Source organism: Pipra filicauda, unplaced genomic scaffold (genome assembly GCF_003945595.2).
Source record: "Pipra filicauda isolate LSUMZ 115617 unplaced genomic scaffold, ASM394559v2 scaffold116_size3395265_pilon, whole genome shotgun sequence".
Lineage (NCBI taxonomy): Eukaryota > Metazoa > Chordata > Aves > Passeriformes > Pipridae > Pipra > Pipra filicauda.
Genome location: NW_024103618.1, coordinates 1,814,995 through 1,838,591, shown reverse-complemented (window position 1 = coordinate 1,838,591; position 23,597 = coordinate 1,814,995). Strand labels below are relative to the sequence as shown.

General features: G+C 37.3%; 1 protein-coding gene across 3 annotated transcripts in view; it reads left to right on the top strand.

Moving 5' to 3' along the window:
* CORIN (corin, serine peptidase) overlaps positions 1-23,597 on the top strand; it is a 121,799-nt gene that overhangs the window by 28,319 nt on the left and 69,883 nt on the right. For all 3 annotated transcript variants that reach the window (XM_027717710.2, XM_027717708.2, XM_039385026.1), the window contains exon 4: positions 15,137-15,347. In XM_027717710.2, coding sequence (XP_027573511.1) covers positions 15,137-15,347 — 211 coding nt within the window. The remainder of the gene's footprint in view (positions 1-15,136; positions 15,348-23,597) is intronic.

Sequence of the window (23,597 nt, the reverse complement as noted above, 5' to 3'; positions counted from 1 at the left end):
GGGCGGTGGCACTGGTCGCAGAAGAGGTGGCCTGCAGAGGCTTTCGTCTGAGGAGCAGCCCGGCTGCACAACTCCAGGGTGTTCTGGGGACTCCAGGGAGAGCACTACACCTCTTAGACATTTCATTAGGAAAAGAACGGAGTAAAGAGCAAGGTGGACTGAAACAAGGGACAAGTTTTTTTCCATCTATGGCTTTTTTCATCTATGGGTTATTTTGAATGTGCTTGACAGAGTTAGGAAAAGGCGCGCATGCCAAATGACCATGGGTGGGTTCCTGCTCAGCTCCTCCCTGCACTTGCACAAGTGTCAGGAGGGTGAAACCCCTCCCAGAGCCCTAAACGGTTTGTTGGAAGAATGAAATGGAAAAGTGTCTTCGCAAAAGCGAGGCAGTGTATCGAGGACTTGTTAGGCGTTTATGTTTCCTTGCTTGCATCTGTTACTTTTTTCCTAAATAACAAATATTCTTATTATGCAGAGGAACCTTGGGTCTTTTCGTGTTTCAACCACACGTTTGAAACTGGGCATCGTAATTTATTTGCAGTCCCCTGCTCAGTCTAGAGGTTATCCTAATCCTCTGTATTGTCATTTAACTATGTTCAATTCATACATGAAATAAATATCTTTATCTCTACCCAGCATTTCTTGCTTTCTGTTTGGTTTTCTGCCACTACTAGAATCTACAAAGAACTAATCTGGCCCGGCTTTCTGTTTGGTAGGAAAGAGTGATATGAAAACCACTGTGGGGATAGCTGGACATGGTATGTCACAAGTGACACAGCAACAAGAAATTCCATTCCTCTCTCTCCCTGCCTTGCCAGTCAGTCAGTCATGGCTAGGCTTCGCGAACGAAGATTTAGGAAGGCACTATCCACGTTTGTTACAGTCCCTGCCTTGTACTGCTCATACTAAAGACATTTTTATCTACTGAAGCTAAGGTATCCAGTAACTGCATCCAAAGTCAGTCCATAGGTTTGTGTCTTTCTAATCCCCAGTATTTCCAGCAGTGATCTGATAAATCACTTTGTCTTTTAGCTCAATTTATGTATAATTACTCATAAAAGTTGGAATAGGCCCAATTATATAGGAGCAATAGTAACAACAGACCCATGGTAGATTTCTGGGGGTATTCTTGTCCTCAAAAAAAAATTTCAAAATGTTGTTAAAACATGATTTTCTCTGGAAGGGAAAATGGTTTTGGTTTTTCAGAATGGCATAGAAGAGCATGAGCAGACCTAAGTGTCAGACCAGAAGTTTAGCCACTCAACTGTATTCATGCAAATGCAAGCATAAGTAGACTGATATGGTAACTATTAATTTTGTTGGTGCTTGAGTTCATGCTTGAGAGTGTTTTCCAGCAATAGCTTCTGTTTCTTTATCTCACTTATACCTACATTTTCTGTTAAAATTAAAGAAAGTGAAAAAAGCTGCTCTAAAATTCTGGCAATACAGTCCTCATTTAAAAATACATTTTTTTCACTAGTCAAAATAATCACTAAAACCATTCTGCTTTTCCTCTCTAGCAGAAATTTAAAATTATAATTGTATTTAACATGGAAAAATTTATGACTTAGAAGAGAAACACATGGTGAATTTTCACTAAATTCAATAGCCAGAACCTGGTTTTCATCAGTTTGCCTGTTTTTCCATTGTTGTTTCTTATGAAGCATAGGCATAGCTTGACAAGAAAACCATTAGGTTTCTGACATACAAGATGTATTAGCTGAAATCCGAAAGATACCTAAAAAACATTATTCATTATATAGAGTATAGAGCCATTTTTCATTACCATGATGGTATGGATGTATGTACTTTTAAAACTTTAAAAAATGGAAGACTTTCAGCTTTATGCCTTTTATACATCCATTATGGGGTTTTACACTTTGTTGCTTGCATCTTAAGCAGATGTTTGTTGTCAAATTGAACCATGAACTGACCAAGAGGCTAAACAAGATGTCAAATGCTTCACCTGGAGTGAAACTTTCAGGAATGGGAAGGATGAAACAAGGCATATCATAAGATAATTGAGAATTGCAGCCACTGACTTTTGTTTCAGACCCATCAGCTTGTCTGTAACTATTTAGAAAAGTATTTGTGTGGTCATTTCAACGAAAAGATGATGTTAATACATGTTTTGTTCTATATTGTGACTGATCACTTAATTTCCAAAGGTATACCTTACACCTGGTAGCAGCATGTGACTTTATAGTTGATTAAAGCTGATCTGTTTTAGGCTTCTGCATGGTCTGTTATGGATTATAATAGATAGAGTGCAGCCAGGTGTGGGTACAGAGCCACCATTAATAAAACCAGTAAGTTCTAAACTCTTGTCCAAATATTGGAAGGTCAAAGCATTGATACAACAGAAAGTGATTTACAGTCACTGTCTTCTTTTGCAATCATGTGAAATTCAAAAACAACATAATGAATACCATGGCTTGAAATTGTTGTGGGAATGGGAATTTGAGAAAGTGATAAATATCCAAATACAGTTAAAGATTAATTTAGCTACTAATCCATACACAAAATCTGTCTTTCTCACCTTTATTATGATTGATAATTAAAAAAATTATACTCTTCAATTAAATAAAATAGCAGAAATTCATACTAGAAATTAGGAAAATCTTTTTCACCAGTTTGCTAGTGTAGAACCTGCTGCCTGTAGGGGCTGTGGGATCCTTATCCTTAGGTGTTTCCAAGACTCAAAGTCGTGGATGACAATATGCTGGTGGCAATGTCACTTGGAGCAGCAAGTTGGCTAGAAACCTCCAAAGGACTCTTTCTACTAATACTTCTATGATTCTAAAGTATAAAAAAATTGGGAGTAGAACGTGAGCATTTTGCATGGTTGAAAAAAGTTTAACATTACAACTTTTTTATTGGTATTTGATGTAATTTAATCCTAATTTTCATGGGAAAACTTGTAGTTTCTCTCTAACTGACACAGGCAATTAAACATTGAGCTATGAGAGAATTGAAGGAAGGTATCAATATTTATTAGTGGATTTACGTGAAAGAAATAAACGGACTTACCATTCTGCGAAGAGCAGTTGAGGTACAAGGATTTAAAAATCTCGGTTTGCACACGCAACTTGAAGGCATAATGTTGATAAGATTTTAATGCGACCTGAACTGACGCACAGTTGTAAGAAAGTTAATTGTGTTAAACTCTTAAACACTTTCCTTTTACACATTAAAAAACAGGGTCATTTTTACCTCGAACTACTCAGGCTGTTAAAGTTTGTCTGAATTCTGCCTTGTTCACAGAACAAACAGTGCAACTGGAACTCTAAAGAATAATTCATTAATGTAGCCAGCTAGGATTGTCTGTGAACAGAAGTATTTGGATTCTAGTGGTAGAAAAAGAATTAGGCCATCACTGAATAATTTAAAAATGCAGTGCTCAAAAGAAAATTCCAGTGGTGTAAACAGGAGAGTCAGTAGCAGCTGAATGAAGAAATTGACAAGAAAGTTGTATCTCCTGTCCTGCCACATCTATTTTGCCAAATGTGCTATCAAATTCAGAAGATCTAAGCTGCAGTATTTCTGGCTAATGCAAATGCTCCTTTACAGACAATGGCTATGCTGTAATGAAACAAGTACCTACATACCTCTGAAAAATATAGTTGTGCGTATTTTCCATAGGGGAAACAATCAATTTGTTAGACCGATCAGTCCTTAGTTAGCCAGGGCTTTGAAGACCAACACTTGGATCTTAAGCTTCCCCTGCAAACTGCCAAGCAGAAAGCTTCAGGTCACAAAGCATAGGTTGTGTGTACTTGCAGTGTTGCACTTTGTAGTGCGGTGCTGTATTCTCCTCATAGTTTCCAGATAGATTTCACAGGGAGGGGTTTGCTGTATTAGTTTTGTCTGAAACTGAGGTGGGTATAGTTACCATTGTGAGATACACTTGGAAAAAAGGAGCCTAATTTCTTACTAAATACATCAGAAGAGTAACGTGGCTATTCTAGAAAGGTAATTAACCAGAGACAACTGGGATGGTTCAGGCACAGCCTATTTCTATGCTGATCTATTTGTAACCTAAACTATTTCAAGTCTTTTACAAAGGACTGTGTTTTGTTTTTTTTTTGTTTTGAACATAACATTATTGGTACATAATTAAATGTTGTCAATCAAGCTAGCATTCATTTTCACTTATTGAAAACACGTTTGTTAGAAAAACCCACAGAAACAATCAACCAGAAACATCTGGATACCTGCCTGAGTCCGGTGAAATCTACCATTTTTTTAATCCTTTTTTTTTTTTTTTTTTACAAAGCCTATCAAGAGCGCTAAAGTCGTGCACGTTTCAAAACAATAGCAAAAACTTAGTATGCCATGGAAAGTAGCTTTTAAGGATAGATCTAATCCTAAAATTAGTTTCAATATATGTCTTTTATTTATTTAATGGTAGATTCTTAGAAATATGTCTCCAATTTCACTGCAGAATCCTGTAATTAGGAAATGACTAATCAAAACACCAGATCTAGAACACAGGCCAGCTTGCATCTCATGGTGGGTAGGTGTTCAGCCTCAGCTCTGGCTCTTCATCTTACCTGCTCTCAGCTATGCCTGCCCAAGGGATTAAAGAAGTATGTGCCTCAGCCAAGAAGAGCAGTGTCTGGAAGCAACTTGCTGAAAGAAGTGGGGCTCCAAAAAATGAGGTGACTTGGTGAAACGTCCAGCCTTTTGCAATGTTCTTTGTTCAGGAGAATAACTGAGTTAGAATTTATGACATGCTCTGAGCAAGAATTGTCTGGGGCAGACAGGGTGTGGTGTTCTACTCTGTAGCAGCTGGTGCAGATTGCCTTAAAAAATAATTAGATAAAACTTCAACTCTGATCTAAAATATGAGTTGTATTCCCCTCATGGCTAATCCCCTCTCTGTGACCTGGGAGATAATGAATTTTTTTTCTCTCTACTGCAGGTGGTTAGTAGCCTTATCACCTCTGCCTTTGGTACCTGTGGAGCACAAGGGCGAGTTGACAGTGACTCATTTCTTTCAAATTGTATAATTCATTAGCTGAAAGAAATTAAATGCAGAGAAATTGTTTTCAGCTAGTCCTGGTGTCTGACTTCTATTTCAGATCCACAGATGGGATTTGCTGTTCAAAAGCTTGTTTCCATCTTCCCTTCATCTCCCCAGGTATTTGTTGTCTGCTCAATGAGCTGACTTGGCTCTAACACTGGCTGAGTTAACCTCCCTGGGTGGTTTGGCACAAAAGTTGTTTCAAAGAGAATGGTAAGCACACATGGTGGAGAGGAAGCAGTATTGCGCCATTGCTTCAGTTGTTGTCTTGTGAAATGTTTTTCTGTCTGTGTCAATTGACCTAAGAAAAGTCATGACCTTCTGTTAGAAACTTACTCGACAGTACCTTGCTTGTATCTTTAAGCTGCCATTACTGTTACTGAAACCTGAATGTGAGCCCTCAGGAGAAATGAGTTTGTCAAATGTCTACCCACATGTAGATGTAACAAACTTAATACTGCTTCTCTTGAGAGTATGTCTGTGCTGTATTAAAGCTGTATAAATGCACTCCTGTTAAGCCTTTCTTTAGGGATCAAGACATTAAATTTCATATGTAAATTGCTTCTGATAAACCAGATTTCCCAAAATCTGCAGGATCATTTATACCCCTTATCACCTAAAATAAAAACTATCAGTACTTTTACTTAAGTACTTTTTAATTCATGTTTCCCCTTTTGCAGTGTACTATAGAGGATCTCCGTTCTAGCAAAGGAGAAATGTTTATTTTTTGCACGTCAAAGAGGAGTTTCTTTTTACATTTTTGCTATCCCTTCATCATTTTTACATTTTGGTAATGGAGGTACTACTGTTCATGCACACTTTTTCTTTGCATTGTGTACAGATACAGTATTTACCAAAAATTTATTGGCTGTGGTAGCGCTCTTGAGACAGAAATACTTGTTAGCTCCTCAAGGATATTTTAATCTTGTCAAGAGAGGCTATTAGAAATGAGGACCTTGCTGTTGATAGTTGATTGCAATATTGTGCTTTTACAACACAACGTGAAATTAAGTATTCCCTTTGTCTTTTCCTTCACTTCCTGAGTGCTTAGTGGATACTTTTAGGTATGAGCTCTCTATTTCCATGGTACAATTAGATAGTTTGTTGGTTGCAAAGGAAAGAAGAGGTGTCAAGGAAGTGATGATTCTGTCACCAATGACTCAGTTTCTATGTGGATGTTACAAAATTTGACTGTGATAAAGCAGCCCCCTATAGTTTTACTGAGGTTTTTTTTTAACAGAGAGCAGATATAAGAGGGAGTTGGCAACAAAGCGAATGCTGATCTTGCGACTTCTTTTGGCAAATAGGCTGTGTGGCAGTAGCTGGCATCAGGTTGGGAAAACATAGTTGTAGAATAATTTACTCCCTAGTAAATTTCCATCTTTAAAAACTAGAGATTAATTTTAATCTTGAAACTACAGATTTTACGCTGTTTTTTTTTTTTAGAAAGTGAAAATATAATAAAGGAATGCTTTAGTTGTGTAAGAGCACCTGTGTTTTAGTTGTAAGACATTGGAAAATGTTGCCTGGTGTACATCAGTGAAGAAACCTTAAGAAATAAAAGCTTTTGAGCCATGAGATTTGCGTTTTATAACCTTCTTATTAACTACAACTTCTTTTTTGTGCATGGAATAATTATTAAAATTACTCCTATCTAGATATCACAAAATACAGTTGCAGAAGTGAATTGTGTCTGTTTTTCTAGCAGAAGTTTTGACCTAATCAAAGGCAGATGATGTATTATGTACATTATGTTCCTTTTTAGGTGTCAACTTGAGTGAAAGTTTGATGTTTTGATTTTATGCAAATACACCTCAATAGGTACAGAAGGAATATGTGCAATTGAAGAGAATCCTGGCAGGAACCAGAAATGAGTAGACAGTGTTGAGCTTTTCTTCATTCAACGTGTTACTTCAATGTCTTTTGCTGCACTTCCCTGTTCACGAGGAATTTGGAACCTGCTTCATTTACAAATGTCTCTTTAGCAAGCTTTTTATTTTTCCAGTATTATGGTGACAATGTGTCTTGGCTCACATTAAATCTCAAGGAACTACAGAAGTCAAGAGAGTGACACATTTAAAAAGGGAAGTCAACTATTGAGGACAACACTTGAGCATATGCTCAACTCATCTCTATTCAGAAAGCACTTCAGCTCATGCTTGAAAGATGCCCTCAGTAGAGAAGGTGTCTAGCTTCAAGACTGAAATTCCAAATAAGCAAAAGTCATTGCTTTTAGAAAAAGCAGTTGGCACCTACCTCCCCTTTTGATTTTAAAAGGGTCTGCCGGTACTCAGTAGTTCTGAAAAAATTGTCTGTGTAGTCTATGGCTACCTAAGTGTTTCAGCATTCCATGAGGGAAAAAAATAGAACCACGTGACGTAAAACTATAATGGTTTTTCAGAACTAAGGTAATAATGCAAAAAAAAGCCTCCAGTTACTATAAATTTTAAAATAGGCTCAAATGGTTTGTTTCTAAATAGCTTATGCCCTCATAAATATTTTTAAAATTCTTGTGTAAATGAGTTTTAAAAATCTTACCTAAACCATAAGCCTTTAAGTGAAGAAAAGTTGGATGAAATCCAAGTAGCAGAAAATAGCAAAGAAACACGAGCAAGGTGAGTTGTGTTGAAGGGTAAATTGCAGTCATGATTGAAAGGTAGCATGTATTCACTAGAAGTAATGATTGTTATGTCTTGGGTAGGGGAGAAAGTATATAAATAGGAATATACAAACTGTATGTGAAAATAAGAGGTGCATTGACAATACAAGATTGTTGAAATTACAGCAAGAAGCTGACATTGTAATACAGAAACTGAAGAGAAGATAAAGATGGAATATGAAAGGAAATATAATGACATGGGAAGTTATATCTTATGAAGAGTAATTTCCACTGCATCCAGAATAAGAGATACTCTGGGAAGGAGACAGTAGGGGTCTCCAATAGATGGCAAGAATCATTCAGACACTGAAGAGCTTGAAATTGTTGAAGAAATGAAATGCATTCTTTGTCTCACTATTTACAATAGCAAATTTAGGACAGGTGCCTGAAAGATAGGCATTTTCAGTAGTTCTGAAGGGGAAATATTAAGGGAAAGCAGAAAAAGAAATTAAAAAAAAAGATCCTTAACTTTCTGATTTAAAAACAAAGCCCAGTGAACACTATCCAACCTGAAAGTAGGAAGAAAACTCTGACTTAGTTTGACTGATACATTTTGAGTTGAATGCCCATAGTCTCTGTGAAGTTTCTTTATTGATTTCAAACTGTGATTCAAAATATGTCCTGACACAAACAGCTGCAAAATAGCCAACAGAGCACTTTTTAGAAGAATTGAGAATTTAGACTGAGGGAAATAGTACAAATGATACAGACATGTTGATCAGGCTTGAAAAGAATTGAAGTATTTAGATTTTTTTTAAAGCTATTTCCTTCCACAGCTTGATTTTGTTTTTCTGTCCATGCTATGTCTTTCTCCAGTTTATAAACTTACGTAGTCCATATAGCCTGACACAGAGACTTCTCAGAATTTTATCCCATAGTGGGAATTATCCAAATGATCTAAATCTGTTACTGCATCTTTGATGTGTCCTTGTCTTTTTCTTGCTTCTGTCTAGCCTTCCATACAGAAAGATGACCTACAATTTCCCCTTCTCTTGGACTTCCTCTCCCAACATCACTGAATTTTTTCCACATGACTCTGAGTCCAGTGTCTCTATTTAAATTCTGTTTGGTTGGCATGGAGTTTATCTTCTCTGACATGGTCACCTTCACACAGTGAGAAGCACATAAAAATTATCCAAATCTGACATGGCTAAGTGGGATCTGGGCTAGCTAAATAAAATATTTAAAGAGAAGTACAGCAATGCATGAGTCAAAACTAACTTCATAGAATTGTTTTAATGTTTTCAATTATACTTTCATGTTACTTGAATTTGAAAAGAAAATTTTTATTAGACTATAGTGAATTGCCTTTTGCAGGCTGCCAGATATCCACCCAGCTGCTCTGTTCTCTCACTCCCTCCCCTCAACAGGACAGTGCAGAGAGCAAGATGAAAAATCTCTTATTTTGAGTGAAAGGCAGAGAGATCATTTACCAATTGCTATCAGGTGCAAAACAGACTTGGGGAAAATAATTGAATATATTGACAGCTAAAACCAGAGTTGGATGGTGAGAAACAAATAGAAGAACTAAAACACCTCCCCACACCCTTCTTTCCCAGCCTCATTTTCATTCCCGACTCCTGTACCTCCTCCTGACGCGAGCAGCACAGGGGGATGGGAGATGAGGTTGTGGTCAGTCCATAACAGTTCCACTCTGCTGCTTCTTCCTTGTCACGATTTCCCCTGCTTCAGTGCTGGATCTCTGCAAGGGCTGCAATCCCTTCAGAACAGATCCTGTATGCGGCCTCTTGAGGGGTTGCAGCCCATCAGGATAAGCCTGCTACAGCATGTCTCCTTCACAGGATGCAGTTCCCTCAGGACACAGCCACCTGCTCTTTCGTGGAGCCCCCCACAGGCTGCAGAGTGGATACCTGCTCCATCCCAGGTCCCTTCCATGGGCTGCACGGGAATCTCTGTTCTCGTGTCTGAAGCACCTTCTCCCCTCCTTCTCTCACCTCGGTGTTCACAGGATTATTGCACACACATTTTCTCGCTCACTCGGTGTAGGATTTTGCTCTTTGTTAAACATACTTTCCCAGAAGTCCTGCCATCATGGCTGAAGGCCTCAGTTGTGCCGTGCAGTCATCTGTTGGTGCTGGCTGGAACTGCCCGTGTCTGTCATGGGGCAGCCCCAGCCCCAGCCTGCAAACCCCCATTGCCACCCTGCACCTGATACTGAGAAAGCTGAGACAAACAGGCAAGTTTTACCCTAAATCAGAGAAATAAAGTGAAAAAATTATCTCTAAAGTTTATTTTAATGATGAGCAATAAATTACATCCATGAAAGACAAAACAGTGATTGATACAGTGAAAGCTTTTGTCTGGAGGGCAATGTGATATATTTTAACCGTTGGTGGAACCATCAAGTCCAGAAGACACTCATAAGACATTACAATATACTGACTGAATTCTCCTGTGACAGAAATGCTAATAATACTTTATTCTATCTGTATCAGGTGTTGTAATTAAAAATGTCTTTTCCTTCAGGCCTTACTTTTCTTGTAGTGTTAAAGCTTATGAGTATGGCATTGCTAATACTTCGATTTTATTAATCTATTATCATACAATTAGTTTTGCAAATTTCTTAAGATCCGTTATCCTGCATTTAAGTGTACTTTTCCAAGGGGTTAAAGAGCACCCCACTAGTGCTCTTCCTAATTGTAGAAATGTTAGCTTTTTCCTGTAGATTGTGTATGTATTCTTTTTATTTTCTTCAGTAGTGTAATGTGACTGTGTGCTGTTCTGTAAGGATTTGTTGATGTTTTCAATATTATGTGTCCTGGAAGAGAACGAATAGAAGCATGGAAATAATGCCAAGAAGAAATTGAGAATGGGTTTAGAAGGGAACAGTCAACTGGCATACACACTCAGCAGCCAGGCTACTGTGTCAGGAAATGTGAATTGTGGAAATCATGTTTTCAAGTTAGCATTCATGTGATAAAATTGCAGAGACTATGGTTTAGTTGTGAAATAGTTGATTTTAACTCCCAATATTCGAACTAAGGAGAAAACAGTTTGTAGATTTCTCTGCTGGACGGATCCTGAGATGTCCGGTAATCCTGGACGGATTACTTATTGGGGTGCTCTTCTTGAGTTACAGAGAAAACATCTGAAATGCAGTATTGGAATGTCGGTCCCAAGTGAACTATACATGAGAAATTCATAGCTGGAGAGAGGCCAAGAAAATCTGTCCATATTCTGTTTTATTTGAAATGAAAAAGGTAGCAAGATGTCATAGTAAATTAAAAGAGGTATTAAAATTCTTGAAGACAGTAATGAGTTCTGGAAACAAGTTTTGCTGAAAAGACCAGATGCTAGATGAAATGCTGTGCTCCTTTGATCAGGAGGAAAAGTCCATGGCAATCCAGATATTCAATAGCATTAGGACAGAGGAGGTAAAAAAGGCATTATATATAGGTTCATATGCTCACATATGAAATTGTGGAATCAAGCAGAGTCACAAGATTATTTTAAGGCCAGGAGAAAATGGCAACTTCGGATTTGGAAAAAATGGATTTGCTTGATATGGTCATTCCCTTATCAAGAAGTCTGCAAATTGCTGCCCCAGGCAAGTTATAGATGTTTCTAAATTAGAATGGAGGAGTTTGGTTTCATTTTATTTTTTTAAATGGGATTCTTAGAAATTTTCAAGACATTTTAGGATTAAAGATGAGATTTCATGCCATGTTGGTAGAATTTTTGCTGGAAAAGAGCTAGGTGAATGTTGTCATTTTTCCTTGGGTTTACAGAGGCTTTACTGGTGAATGTATGGGATGTCACTGTGCAATTAGTGCTGAGGGTCTACTAAGTCAAGGTCTGTAATAAAGTGTGTGGTGAATTGAACACAGTTCCATTTTCCATTCTGTAAAAGTTCCTCTGAGTAAAAATGTTATTTTCTAATTGAAACATCAGCAAACTTGGCATAGGATATGAAAATCAGGCCACATACTTTTCAGGCCACACACTCTTCTCATATACTGTGTTATGCTTTTCATAATCTAAGACAGAGGTGCATGTTTTGCATGTCTTCTACAAAAATCTTGATAAAATTGACTCTAGCTAGGATGTAGGCCAGTTCACAATAGCTTTAACTGAAGACATCATTTAGCTGCATTACATTTAAGATGGCTGATGCCAGAAGGAAAGATCCCAGATCTGCTTTTACAGTGCAAGTTAGAATACGCATGCATTCAGAATGCAGAGTTGCACCAAATTTAATAATCTATTTTTAGAGTAAAGGTGTTGTTTTATTTCTCATCAGATAGGAATTTACTCTGATGACACAATTCAAATATTCCTAATCCTTTCAAAGGGCTTTTTGGTGCTTGACAGTAATGACAATGTGCAAAAGTACTGCTTCAGCTGCTGTGAACAGCTCTGATCTTACCCACTGGTTCCTGCCACTGCACTACTCCTTCTCTTATCATGGAACAAATGTTTTTGCTGCCAAAAAGCTGTTCAACCCAATGATCTGATCCAAGTGAAATAGTTAATTTTTTCCTCTTTCTCTTCCTTACTCTGTGCCCACCAAAAAATTAAAATGTGGGGCAGGGGAAGAAAGAAAAGGCTGGGTTTTCCAGGCAGTCTAATGTACAGAACTAGTTCCTTTCATGGACTCAAAAACATCCAGAAGTGACAATCACTGCTGGGTGAGGAACCATGACCTTGTCATTACAGGTATGATTGAGTGTTTTGAAACTAAAAAGATTGATTAAGCTTAAGGTGCAGTTCTGGTTGCATTTCTTTGGGGCTGCCATACACATTGTCTTTTGGAAAAAAATGTGGGTGGTTATTTTCAGTCAGCTCAGTCTACTAGTTCAGTGTGTTTTTGTGCAGTCAATAGGTGCTGTAATCTGGGAACAGTCTGAAGAGGAGAGAGGGAAAGGGAAAATGTGCTGTTTAAATTAGTTTCATCAGGACTGAATATGAAAATGCAGTCTTGCATTGCAATTGTTGGAGTAGAAGGAAGCCCTTCTTTTATTAGTTTGGTCCATTTGGCAATAGCTTGTGAAAAACAGAAAACTCTTAATTCAGATGAATGTCAGAAATGACCCATATAATTAGGAACCATGACGTTCTGATCAACAGCTTTTTCCCGTCGTTATTCCCATTCACTACTCTTTTTACCTCCCCCTAGGTATTGCCAAAACTAGTTTATATTCTCCATAATTGTAGCCTTACAGTACCTGAAGGGAGCCTACAAGAAAGATGGAGAGAGACTGTTTACGCTCTACCCTGTCTGATCCTTCTGTTGCAAGGACAGGTCCTGAGTTTAGTCTCTGTTTTAAAAATTATTACATAATTGCCATAAAATTCCTTCTTGTCCATGAACGTTGAATTCATTGCTCCGTTGTCCAGGCGCTGAGTACTGCAAAAAGATCAGCTCCAAGGAACTGTGGCCCTTCTCTGTCAGGACTGTGTGAATTTTAAAAGCTCTAAAGCAGTCTGTGCACATGATCTCAGCCAGAATATCACTGCTTCATGGCACATGCCATGGCAGGGACTATTCTGCAGTTGTGTCTCAGGAGACACATGGTGATTTTATGAATAATTTTGTTGAAATTTCACTTGTTTAAGCGCTGTGTGCCCCCCCCGTCCCCTCACCCCTCCCCGCCTCTCCCCAGTTTAGGATAATTTGATTTCTGTGGGTAGGGGAGACCTAGAATTTTGCCTGGGTATGTTATCATCTTATCACAATAGCTACTTAAAATGAAGTCCCAGCATCAGCAAAAGAATTTAGGCAAGAAATAACATTAGTTGCTATACTGTGGGAGTGAGAAGAGATTGTAGCAGAAAATGGTTGTATGCTGGCACAGAAATTTTTTGTTGGCAGTACTGGGAGTCAGGGAAATCTTAATATGGGGACTTATGGATATAGTTTCAGCTTGATTATAGTGAGAGATAGACTTGCTGTTATTTCAGTGGAGCAAGATTCAATTAGCTAGTTTTTTCTCGAAATGTCCAGAGAGGGAGAAGATAAAGGGATATACTTGTCAGGCACAGAAAAAATAGGGATTATTTTTAAGCAAGTCTAGATAAAATTTGAAACCCACTTTTTTTTGTCCAACCTTTCAAAGACATTGCAATTTGAAAAAAACAATGAATTCTTTTCTTCATTAGGCTTTGGTTTCCTTCTCTGATGTGAGGTTTAATAGTCCACAGATACCAGAATTTGCCATTTAAACAGTGAATACTGTGCCTAGACTGGAAGACGAGTAAGGGACACTGGCTTAACCCTTAGATCTGCATCGTGTGTGCTTTACATCCATAGCTTTTATCAAGTTGAGGGTCAGGTGTAAACGACCCACACAATTCTTGGAAGAAGCCAGTCCCAAAATGTCTCATGATGGAAAGACTCTACCTAATTTGGTGCTACCAAATTGCTCAGATAATGAGCAATTAAGAAGTGCTAAGGCTTGAATCTCCTCAAAAGTTTTCCCTCCTCAGAAGGCTAGAGTTGGGATAGTCACTTAGCATGAATTTGATTTTTTTACAGCATGCTTAATTACAAAGTCTAGTGTTGTCAATGGGCTGGAGACCCTACTTCCTGCAGAATGTGGGAATGCTCTGAGTGTGAATAAAATGTTGCTGAAGCCTGACTAGATGGCCTAGAAAGGCCTTCATCAGAGTAGGAAGCTGTCATAAACAATGTAATTTAATAGTTTGTTTGTGATGAAAATTCTGAGTTTGGTGTATGGCTTGTGAAACTTGCTTCTAAGGACTCCACTTACTAAATTACCTACTGATCATGCATAGCTGAGAGGAGAGCCTGCTGCACATGACAGGGCAATAGCAGAGAAAGGTTGCTCTCATATGTCAAAAGTGGGAAAACGGTTTAGGACAGGGTAGGTGTTTAACCTGTAAAATCAGATAGTTTTATGTTGATAGGGTAGAGAAGAAAGACTGTGAAGGTAAAACCATCACCTTGGGAAAAATATGTAACCAAATCTGTGATTTGTCAGGAAAGCCAGCTGTGAAGTAGAATGGTAGGAAAAAGAGAAACTTTATAGAAACACCAAAACCAGGGCAGTTCAGAACCCAATTAGCCTTACTTTTTTCTGCATGATTTCATTCTTAGCTTCATCTGAATTTGATTGTATCCAGGCTATTCTTACGGTGTGTTCCTCCAACCTGTGTCACAAAGAAATTGGTTTTATGTTATTTATAGTCCAGTTTTGTACAGAGTTAGAGGATTATGAAAATACCTAAGTGCTTATTTGGTTTTCCAAACTAAGCTACCAAGCTTCTCTGGTTTCATTTTTTCTTTTTCTTTTTTTTTTTTTTCCTTTTTTTTTGACAGTATTACGATAGCATTAAGGAATGTAATCTTATTGTGCGATACAGGCATTACTTCTGTATTATATGTACTGACTAGTCAATTCAATATATGCTTTAAACCAACTATTAAATGGTGATACTTTTGTTCTAAATATATTGTTCTGATTTCACAGGTGCCTGCATAAATATCACCAACAGCCAGTGCCAGATGCTGCCATATAACTACACCACTGTAACTTCAATTCTTTCCATTGTCAAAAGTATTGAAATGGAAAAGTTCCTGAAGTTCTTCAGTTATCTCAGTCGACTCAGCTGCTATCAACACATTATGCTGTTTGGCTGTAGTCTCGCTCTTCCTGAATGCATCAGTGACGGTGATGACAGGTATTTGGGAATGAAAATCTGTCAGTGACTAGAGCCAATTGTGGTAAAATACTCTCTGTCTAATCAGACAAGGGAGCCTGTGACCTTTTCATTGCACAGTTCCTGTCTGTCAAAGCTATTGGCAATGTTTCTGCCATGATAAGCCAACTGCAATTGAGTTCCTCTGGAAAAAAAATTACCACTGTGATATTAGGACAGTCAGGATTATTTTCCTAGAGAAGACTCTCCAGATTTCTTGTACCTAATTTCTGCAATCTGAGTGTGCTGAAATGGAATGCTTTTTAACAACATTAACACCTTGGAAATGTCTAGTATTGGCATAAAGTGTTAAGCTTCAAATTTGTTTGGTGTTTTCCTTCAAAGAGATTAATGTTTTAAATATATCTTATGGTATTAGATTAGCAGGATGTGTTCAAAGGGACATAAACTATTCTGGAAGCTTAAGGAGCATATATTTTTTCCACATTTACATAATTTTACAGCATTAGTATCATATGCATGCACTTTTTTAATTGAGTTTGATTTGAAAAAAAAGGATCAGTGAGTTTAACAGTGCTAAAATCAAAACATGGCACCAAAAGGGGAAAATGAACTATCTTTTTTAATATATGTACACAATCTGATATTTCTGGAGAGGGAAAGAGAGAGGGTAGATTTCTTCCTCCTTATTTTCATTTTTCCTCATTTCCAGTTTCTCCACTGTGAAATTCAGTGGAAGAGTGTATGACAATTGAATAAGTGATTCAAATAACATAACAAGAACCATAAAGTCTGAAGCTGTGCTTTAGAAGGACTAGGATGCTTATGAAAAAGGTTCTGTGAGAACTGGTTTAAAATATAGTTACCAATGAAAGGTGCGGTCTCACTCCAGGCAATATGTGCTTACCATTTCCATTGCATCAGAGTGATTCCTGGACTGGCAATTAAGCTCACTAAACTGACAGAAAATTAACCCAGAATAAAGGTCTACAGATGATTATCTGAATAGCATTAGGGTGGAGTAAAAGCAGCACAGGTAACAGTGGAAAAAGACTGACCATTGGACTGGCAGAATGGTTTAATCCAAATTCACCTGTGTACATATCTTTGTTAGCCTACCAAAAGCTATTTTCAATTAATCCTGTTTAATTGAGTGCATTATTAGTTATAGCCCCTCCACTCCAATTCATTATTATAATTTTTCCAGTTAAGGAATCTGATAACATACAGCCTTAAACTACCTGTGGTCCCTAGAAATCATTGAACAAATTAAGAAAAATGATCTCAGGTAAAAAATTGATGCATTTAAGCATTCAGCAACAGAACAGGCTGTTTCTCTGTTGCTTCACTTATTCTGCCTTGTTTGGAACTTGACTTTCACAAACCTTTTGAGAGTGAGTGGTACGTGTCTAAAGTGCAAAGCTCATAAATCAGTCAAATAAGTAGGGTGGTGAAAGGATAAGTCTTGTACCTTTTCTTTTCCATTTCTTTCCTGAAGATATGTTTCTTGCATGGTTTTACATTATGCCTTGCTAATTTAAAGAGCATAGAAGTTAAACTAATGTTTGAAACATGCAAGCTTTTGCTCTGGTTTTTGGCAGCAATCAAAATATATTGAGATTCTAGAGTCAGGGTTTTTCTTTTGTGTGTTTGCTTTTTTTTTTTTTCCCAGCTGCAACTTTCTCCTATTAATTTTTAATGTCAAAACTGGAACTGGATTTCCACGCCCTGTTTTATGTCCTGGACGTCACAATGCTCCCTCTATTTTTATTTTGAAATCCTTTTTGTGGAAACTGTTCTGGCCCCTGCAGACTTAATGAGGAAGAATGTCCAATGTGAGACTGTCAGTGATGCAGGATTGTGTTAGAATCTGACTTCACTTTTAGTAACCATATGTCTCTAGAGCGTTCCATGGGTGTCACTTGAAAAAGCAGCCTATGCATTTGAAGTGGCAACCACAGGAAGAACCATAAGAGTGGATCAGCAGTGTGCTGGTCAGTTAAATCTAGTCTGCCAAACCCGAGTTGTCCTAGTTTAACTTCTGGTTTCCTCTTTAGAGAAGGATATCTTTTATTCTGTAGGCAACCAAGTGATTTTTGCGATTACTGTCTTTCTTGTAGCATACAATTATTGCAGGCTAACATGTATTTCAAAGCCAAGAATAATGATTTTAAGAAGCATCATATCTGCATAAAATAGTTATTTAATACCTTCCATTCTCACCCCAGCCCCTTCTCCTTCTCTCACTGCTCCCCATAACTCTTAAAGTTCTTGGCATACTAGGGGCAAGTTACTCTGTGTGTTTTGGATGCAGATACAAAAACTGAAAGACACGGCCCTGTTTTAGGTTTGTTGAATAGGGGAATCTGGTAAGTGGAAATGCACTGAAGGAGAAGCAGAAGAGTCACTGTGGAAAGGGTCTGATAATAATAAATGGGGATGTGTTGATACGCTGTAGAACTTTTTTGGGATTATGGTTGCTTTTTATTATACAGCATCATAAAACATACACTAGTATGGTGCACAGTTGTTATTGTCATTGTCACCAATTCCTCCAGACAATTACAGCTGTTTCATTGTAATGTCAGTGCATATATGATCATAATTTTTCACCTATTGATAACTTTTTGTTTTATGGAGCAATTGTTTCTAATGTATGTAAAGCATAATTTGACAAAAGCTGCTTACACAGTACAGAAGAAATGAAACTCTTGTGATGCTTAGACGTCTATTCTTAGGTATTGTTGAGAGAGTCTGTGCTGGCAGCTTGCAGCCATGGAAGCAATAATGCATTACAAGAAGCATCAAGAAGAAAAGTTACAAGCCCTAATCTTTCGCATCCAGTGAGCTGTCATTACATATAGCTTTTCTCTGATGTTTAAACTTATTTATGTCTGTTTCCCATTTATCTTTCATGTGTTTATAAACATTGTATTCATTAACACTCGAAGGAGACTAAGTTTCTAGGCAGAGGACTTATTCACTGTTTGTGTAACACAGTGGAATTTCTTAATAATGCCAATATACTGCTGCTCTTCAAAAAAGTTCTGTATCTTACTGCAGTAAAAATCATGCATGTCAGTAAAATATATTAATTTTTAATTTAATTTCAGCAACTGGATCTACAGTCAGCTAGCTCTGCTCTTTTACGAAAATATATAACAGTATTTTTATACTACTTTCCAGTAAACATAAGGTTTGAAAGTGCAACTAAAGCCTGTGTGAAAATGGAACATGGAAAGTTGAAGTGTAGTAAGGCTTTCTGCTTGCTTATTACTTGTCCATAATTTGTATACTAAGTAAGAGCACCATGCAGCTTCCACCTTCTTGGGTGAATGGATGAAATCTTTCCAATATGACTTCAAAATCAGCTTTAAAAAACCTGTCTTGGCACAGTCCAGCAGCACTGCTAAGTAAACATGACAGTCCTGAAAAGTAACCCTAGTGGTGCAAGAACACCTTAAACTAGTTGGAGTGCTGAACTAATGACTTCTAAAACATTCCCAGTAAGTTTGTCCTTTTGGGTAATAGTAGCTTGCAACCTCTTACCATCAAATGCAACACTGGTACTTTACTTGTTATAAGAAAGATCTGTCCTCAGAGCAGTGATGTAATCTAGTGAATTCTCCCTTACTGCTGGAAGACACTGAGTGTGGGCCAAAGGCCAATTACTGCAATGTAATGAATGTTTATTTATAGTAATTTACTCGTGTTGGATTCTACAATTCAAGAAGACAAAAAAAATCTGAAAAATGTTGGTATGAAATTTTTTCATACTTTCAAAAGAAAAACAGATGTTTTTTAAAGCCAAAATTGGTGTAAAATTTAAAGATTCAGAATCAATAGAGAAGTTCATAGTGGGTCAGCCTATAACTGCATAATACAAATAGACTTACTGAATGATGCTTTCTATTATTTCTTGCCCTCTGTGAATAATCACGTTTCATCAAAAGGCTTGGTAAAATAGTAAAGATATGTAAGATCCTGAAGGCCTATGTACATGGTTTATTTTGACTTTTTATGCAGGGAATGAATTTGAAAGTTATGGATTCTCATAATACCTCTTTGCTGTCATGCTGCCTCCTAAAACAGAAATAATACCTTGAGTACTTCCGTTAATCCTCTGTGTAGAAGTGTATTCCAGAAAGGTGAGGAAATGCTTATTATTGATAGATCCCCAGAGTCTCAAATATTTGGAGATCAAACTGGATTTAAGCTCTGCCTAGAAAATGCTACTAGGGCAACACAAATTAGAGGGTGTAATATACTCCCAAGGTAAAATTCTAAAACACCTTGAATTTATGTATCTTTTTACTCACTATGGTCTTTTTCATGTCAAATATCTTTGAAATAGAGTTGTGAAGTGGCTTGTCTTCAGTTTGGGCTCAGAGTCCATCCGAGATTATGGCTTTTTATGTTGGATCCTGTACAAACATGCACTGACGGGCAACCTCCTGCCTCTGGAAGTTTATAGCCCAGATGAGGAAAACCACTAAAGGATAGGAATGGAAACTAACATTGTCACATTAATAGCTAGAGAAGCTGAGACTTAGCAAGAAATTTGCAGTACAGCAGAGAACTGAACCTATAACACTTATAGCCTATGTCTTCAAGTACAGCACTATTTTTCCTCTTGATTAAAGTCTGAAAATTAATTTCTCTCATTATCATTTATTCACTTTACTTGTGATCTAATATCTCATGAATGTAAGGAAAAACTCTGCCATAAATTTGACTTTTTTCTTTTCTTTCCCCCCTCCCCCCTTAGGTTAATTCTATATGGGAAAAAAATATAATGAAGGGAAAAGGCTTTCTTTGATTTTCAGACTCCTTCTTACAAAGGAGTTTGTCATGTTAATGTAGCAAATGATTTGTTATGCTGTAGTATCTATGCTACAAAAAACAGCAGTCAGGTAACGATTTGTAGAAAGCGGAAGAGATCAGAATAAGGCTACATGGTATGTTTGGGGTGGGGAAAATTAACTGTTGAAAATTAGGTTAATACTAAATTGGTTCTAAGAAGCTGTGAATATGTGACTGTGCATGCAGTCAAATGTTTTTTGAAGAGCTGCTCTGCTACGATTTATAGTGGCAAATTCAATTCTGTGGGTTTTTTTTCTGGTTCATTGTCTTGATTTTTTTCTGTAATTTATAAAAAGGAAAAAAATAAAAAGTCTCATTTTCATTGTGGACATAAACTAATGAAATATTAGGTCCAAAAAACAAATCCAGAAATATGTGTGGTGTCTTTTATTAAAAACCAGAGACAGCTTGAAACAAATTTAGGGTGAAGTACAAGGTAGGAGAGGAAGACAATTTTGTTCATTTTCTCTTAGAAAAAGGAAAAGAATTGAAGTTCATAGAGTAAGAGATATCTGTCTGTCATGATTAGTCCAACCCATGAATGAGATCAGTGATGTGGCTGTTTCCCTTTTTCTGCTTTTGTGAACTGCAAAAAGTTGACTGATCCCATAGATCCTGTTTACATAGCTAATGAGAATTTTTATTTTAAGACTTTGAACAGGAAGCTATCAGCATATATTTAAGTCAATATCTGTTTTGCAAAGTCTACTTTCAGATGCTTATGAAGTGGCTACCAGTAGTTTCCTGAGTTTGCAGTCTGCCTTTTCACACGCTGTGGGAGTTGCTTCATCCTCTTAATATGCTTTCTTTGTGATGGTGCCTCTTTAGCCCAAGCAAGTTAACATGACTGACAGAGGCTATCGCAGATGGAGTTTTGGCAATGCTTATCTAGATACAGAAGATTAGAAACTTCAACTTTTTAATCATGAATAAAGCAAAGGTGATGTTCACTGGATGAAGTGCTTTATACATAGAATGTTTGAAATCACATGCCTTTTGTTTTAAATGCTGCGATGTCTTGGCTTTGAGCCCTTCGGAATCCATCAGGCTCATTACGTACAAGAAAACATATTTGTAAAATCTGTCTCTGGATACCTAACTGAGTCATAATCCACTCTTCAGTTTTTAAATTGAGTTGTGGTTAGTGTAAGCACAATTGTGATTTGAAACAAACAACTGTGGAAATCTAGGTAATGAAAAAGATGTCTAGTCAAATCTTGTCAAAAATTAGAGAATGTATTTGTGTGGGCAAGCATTCACAACTTTATCATCCTGTCTTTCTCTCCATCTGCCAGTTATTAATTTTTGTGTCTTTCATTGTTGATTTTAAGCATTCTTCTAAGAGAACTGATACTAATATTACTGTTTAGCAGAAAAAATGATGAATACACAAGGTCCGTGTTACTTGAAAAAGTCCAGAAGAGCAGAACAAATGAATACTTTTTCTTACATTTTTTCCTTTGTACCAGTCAATAACCTTCAAATAGCTGTGATTTTATCAATAGTTATAATAAATTGCATGGTCTATTTTTTTGCTAAGTAAAACATTGAGGATAGAGTTGCTAAGGGCAGATAGTCAGCATGCCCCAAGAAACATTTTGAAAAGTCTTTCCTACACAATGTAAATACTCAGTTTCAGCTCTAATCTACCACCAAATTGATGGCACGCTAATTCAAGGTGAAACAGAACTGATTTACATCAAGACAGTGAAATGGTTGACAGTGTAATATACTGCGTAGGGATTCAAAGTAGCAAAACTGTCTGCTTAAGATGTTTGTACAATAGCACTACACAGTTCCTGTATACTTTTGAGAGTGTTTATGTGCAGTAACAGTTGTCACATGCAAATTCATGATTTAAACCATGTTTCAGGGAATGTGCTGAACAGACCTGAATTTCTAAAGATAAGGACTCAGTGAGTAAAATCAGGGAGCCTTAAGTTGGAAAATTGAGTAAATAATAAATAGATACATTGATTAAAGAAAATCTACAATATGCAGGTTCAAAAAGTGACAGAATATTTGCACAGAGAAGGGACCTAGAAGAAAACAAATCCTCCAATCCCAACTCCTGCTCTGAGGAAAGATAATTTTTCAGGAAATACAATTTTATTTCTGCTATCTTGTGTCTAGAACATGATCTTCATGGGACACAACCAAGATCTTTAGTTAAGAAACAGCTGACTCACATCTGACTTCAAAGAAAGGAATGCTCACACTTTTCTGAAATATTGGAGTGGACCATTTTGCCAGGAAACAAATGAAGAAACCTGAAGAAACAGCATTCATAAAGTAGCATTTCTGAAGATACATCTTTCTTCTCAAGACAGCCCATATTACTCACTAATAGTTTTATACTTCATGAGTTATCTTGCTAGTCTTGGGTAACTGTTCCCCGTAGGGCAGAAAACAATGTGCTAACAAGATTACACATTGCATTGTTCCTCAGAACTCAGATCTTGAAGTCAACCTGTCATACTCATCACCTTAAGAGCCACTACTACTTAGTCCCAAGCTCAGACAGTATAAAGGCGATAAATATAAAGTTGGCTTTTGCAAGGAGTGCTAGGGAGAGTGTAAGTAATGATGTGGCATGGGCCAGAATGACTGTATTTAAAGTTGATTAACATATTTTCTAGGAGGGCCCTTTCTTCAGATGTATATAATTTGGGGGGGGAGGGGGTAAAGAAAAAAGCACTTGAAATTTGGCAGGAAAGTTGCTCTAGTAAGCTCACTCTTCATCATGGCTTTTAGAAGAGGAAGGTAAGGGAATTAGAAAAAAAATGTATTTACTTTATGGGAACTTCTGTTTATAAAGTTTATGTACCTATGGATATGCCTGCAGAAGTTTATCTCCAATTTTTAGTGTACATGTCTGAAAAATTACGGTGTCTCTGAAAGCTTTTCTATCACTGTCATGGCTCACCTGGTGTGGGTGGGCCTAAAGAATCTTCATGTCCCTGACCCTCCCAATGGCTAGGTGTGGCAATGGATCAAGGTACAGGCCCTTACCTAAAAGGGTCTGAAGTTAACTCTCTGGTGCCAGCTCTCTTACAGTAATGTGCCAGTAGATGGCAGGTGCAGTGTAGGGTAAGGGCAAACCAGGGGCACAGGGGACAGAGAAATAGGATGCTGGAAAGATTTTATTTTCCCCCTTCCCTGCCCACAAGTAGAGACTGTTTAAAATTACAAGTATGTCTAATTTGTAAATTACTCAATATAAAGAAGGAAAGGATTGCTTAAGAGATCAATTAAAAAAATTAAAAGTTAGAAAACTAATATAGAAATATAGGTAATGGCATTCTACATTGGCTGGAATGCTGTATGTATCCAACGCATGTGAAGGCAGCATTTGCCATAGCAGGCAGCATCAAATTTCATGCAGTGCTTCAGTCTCTTCGCTGATCT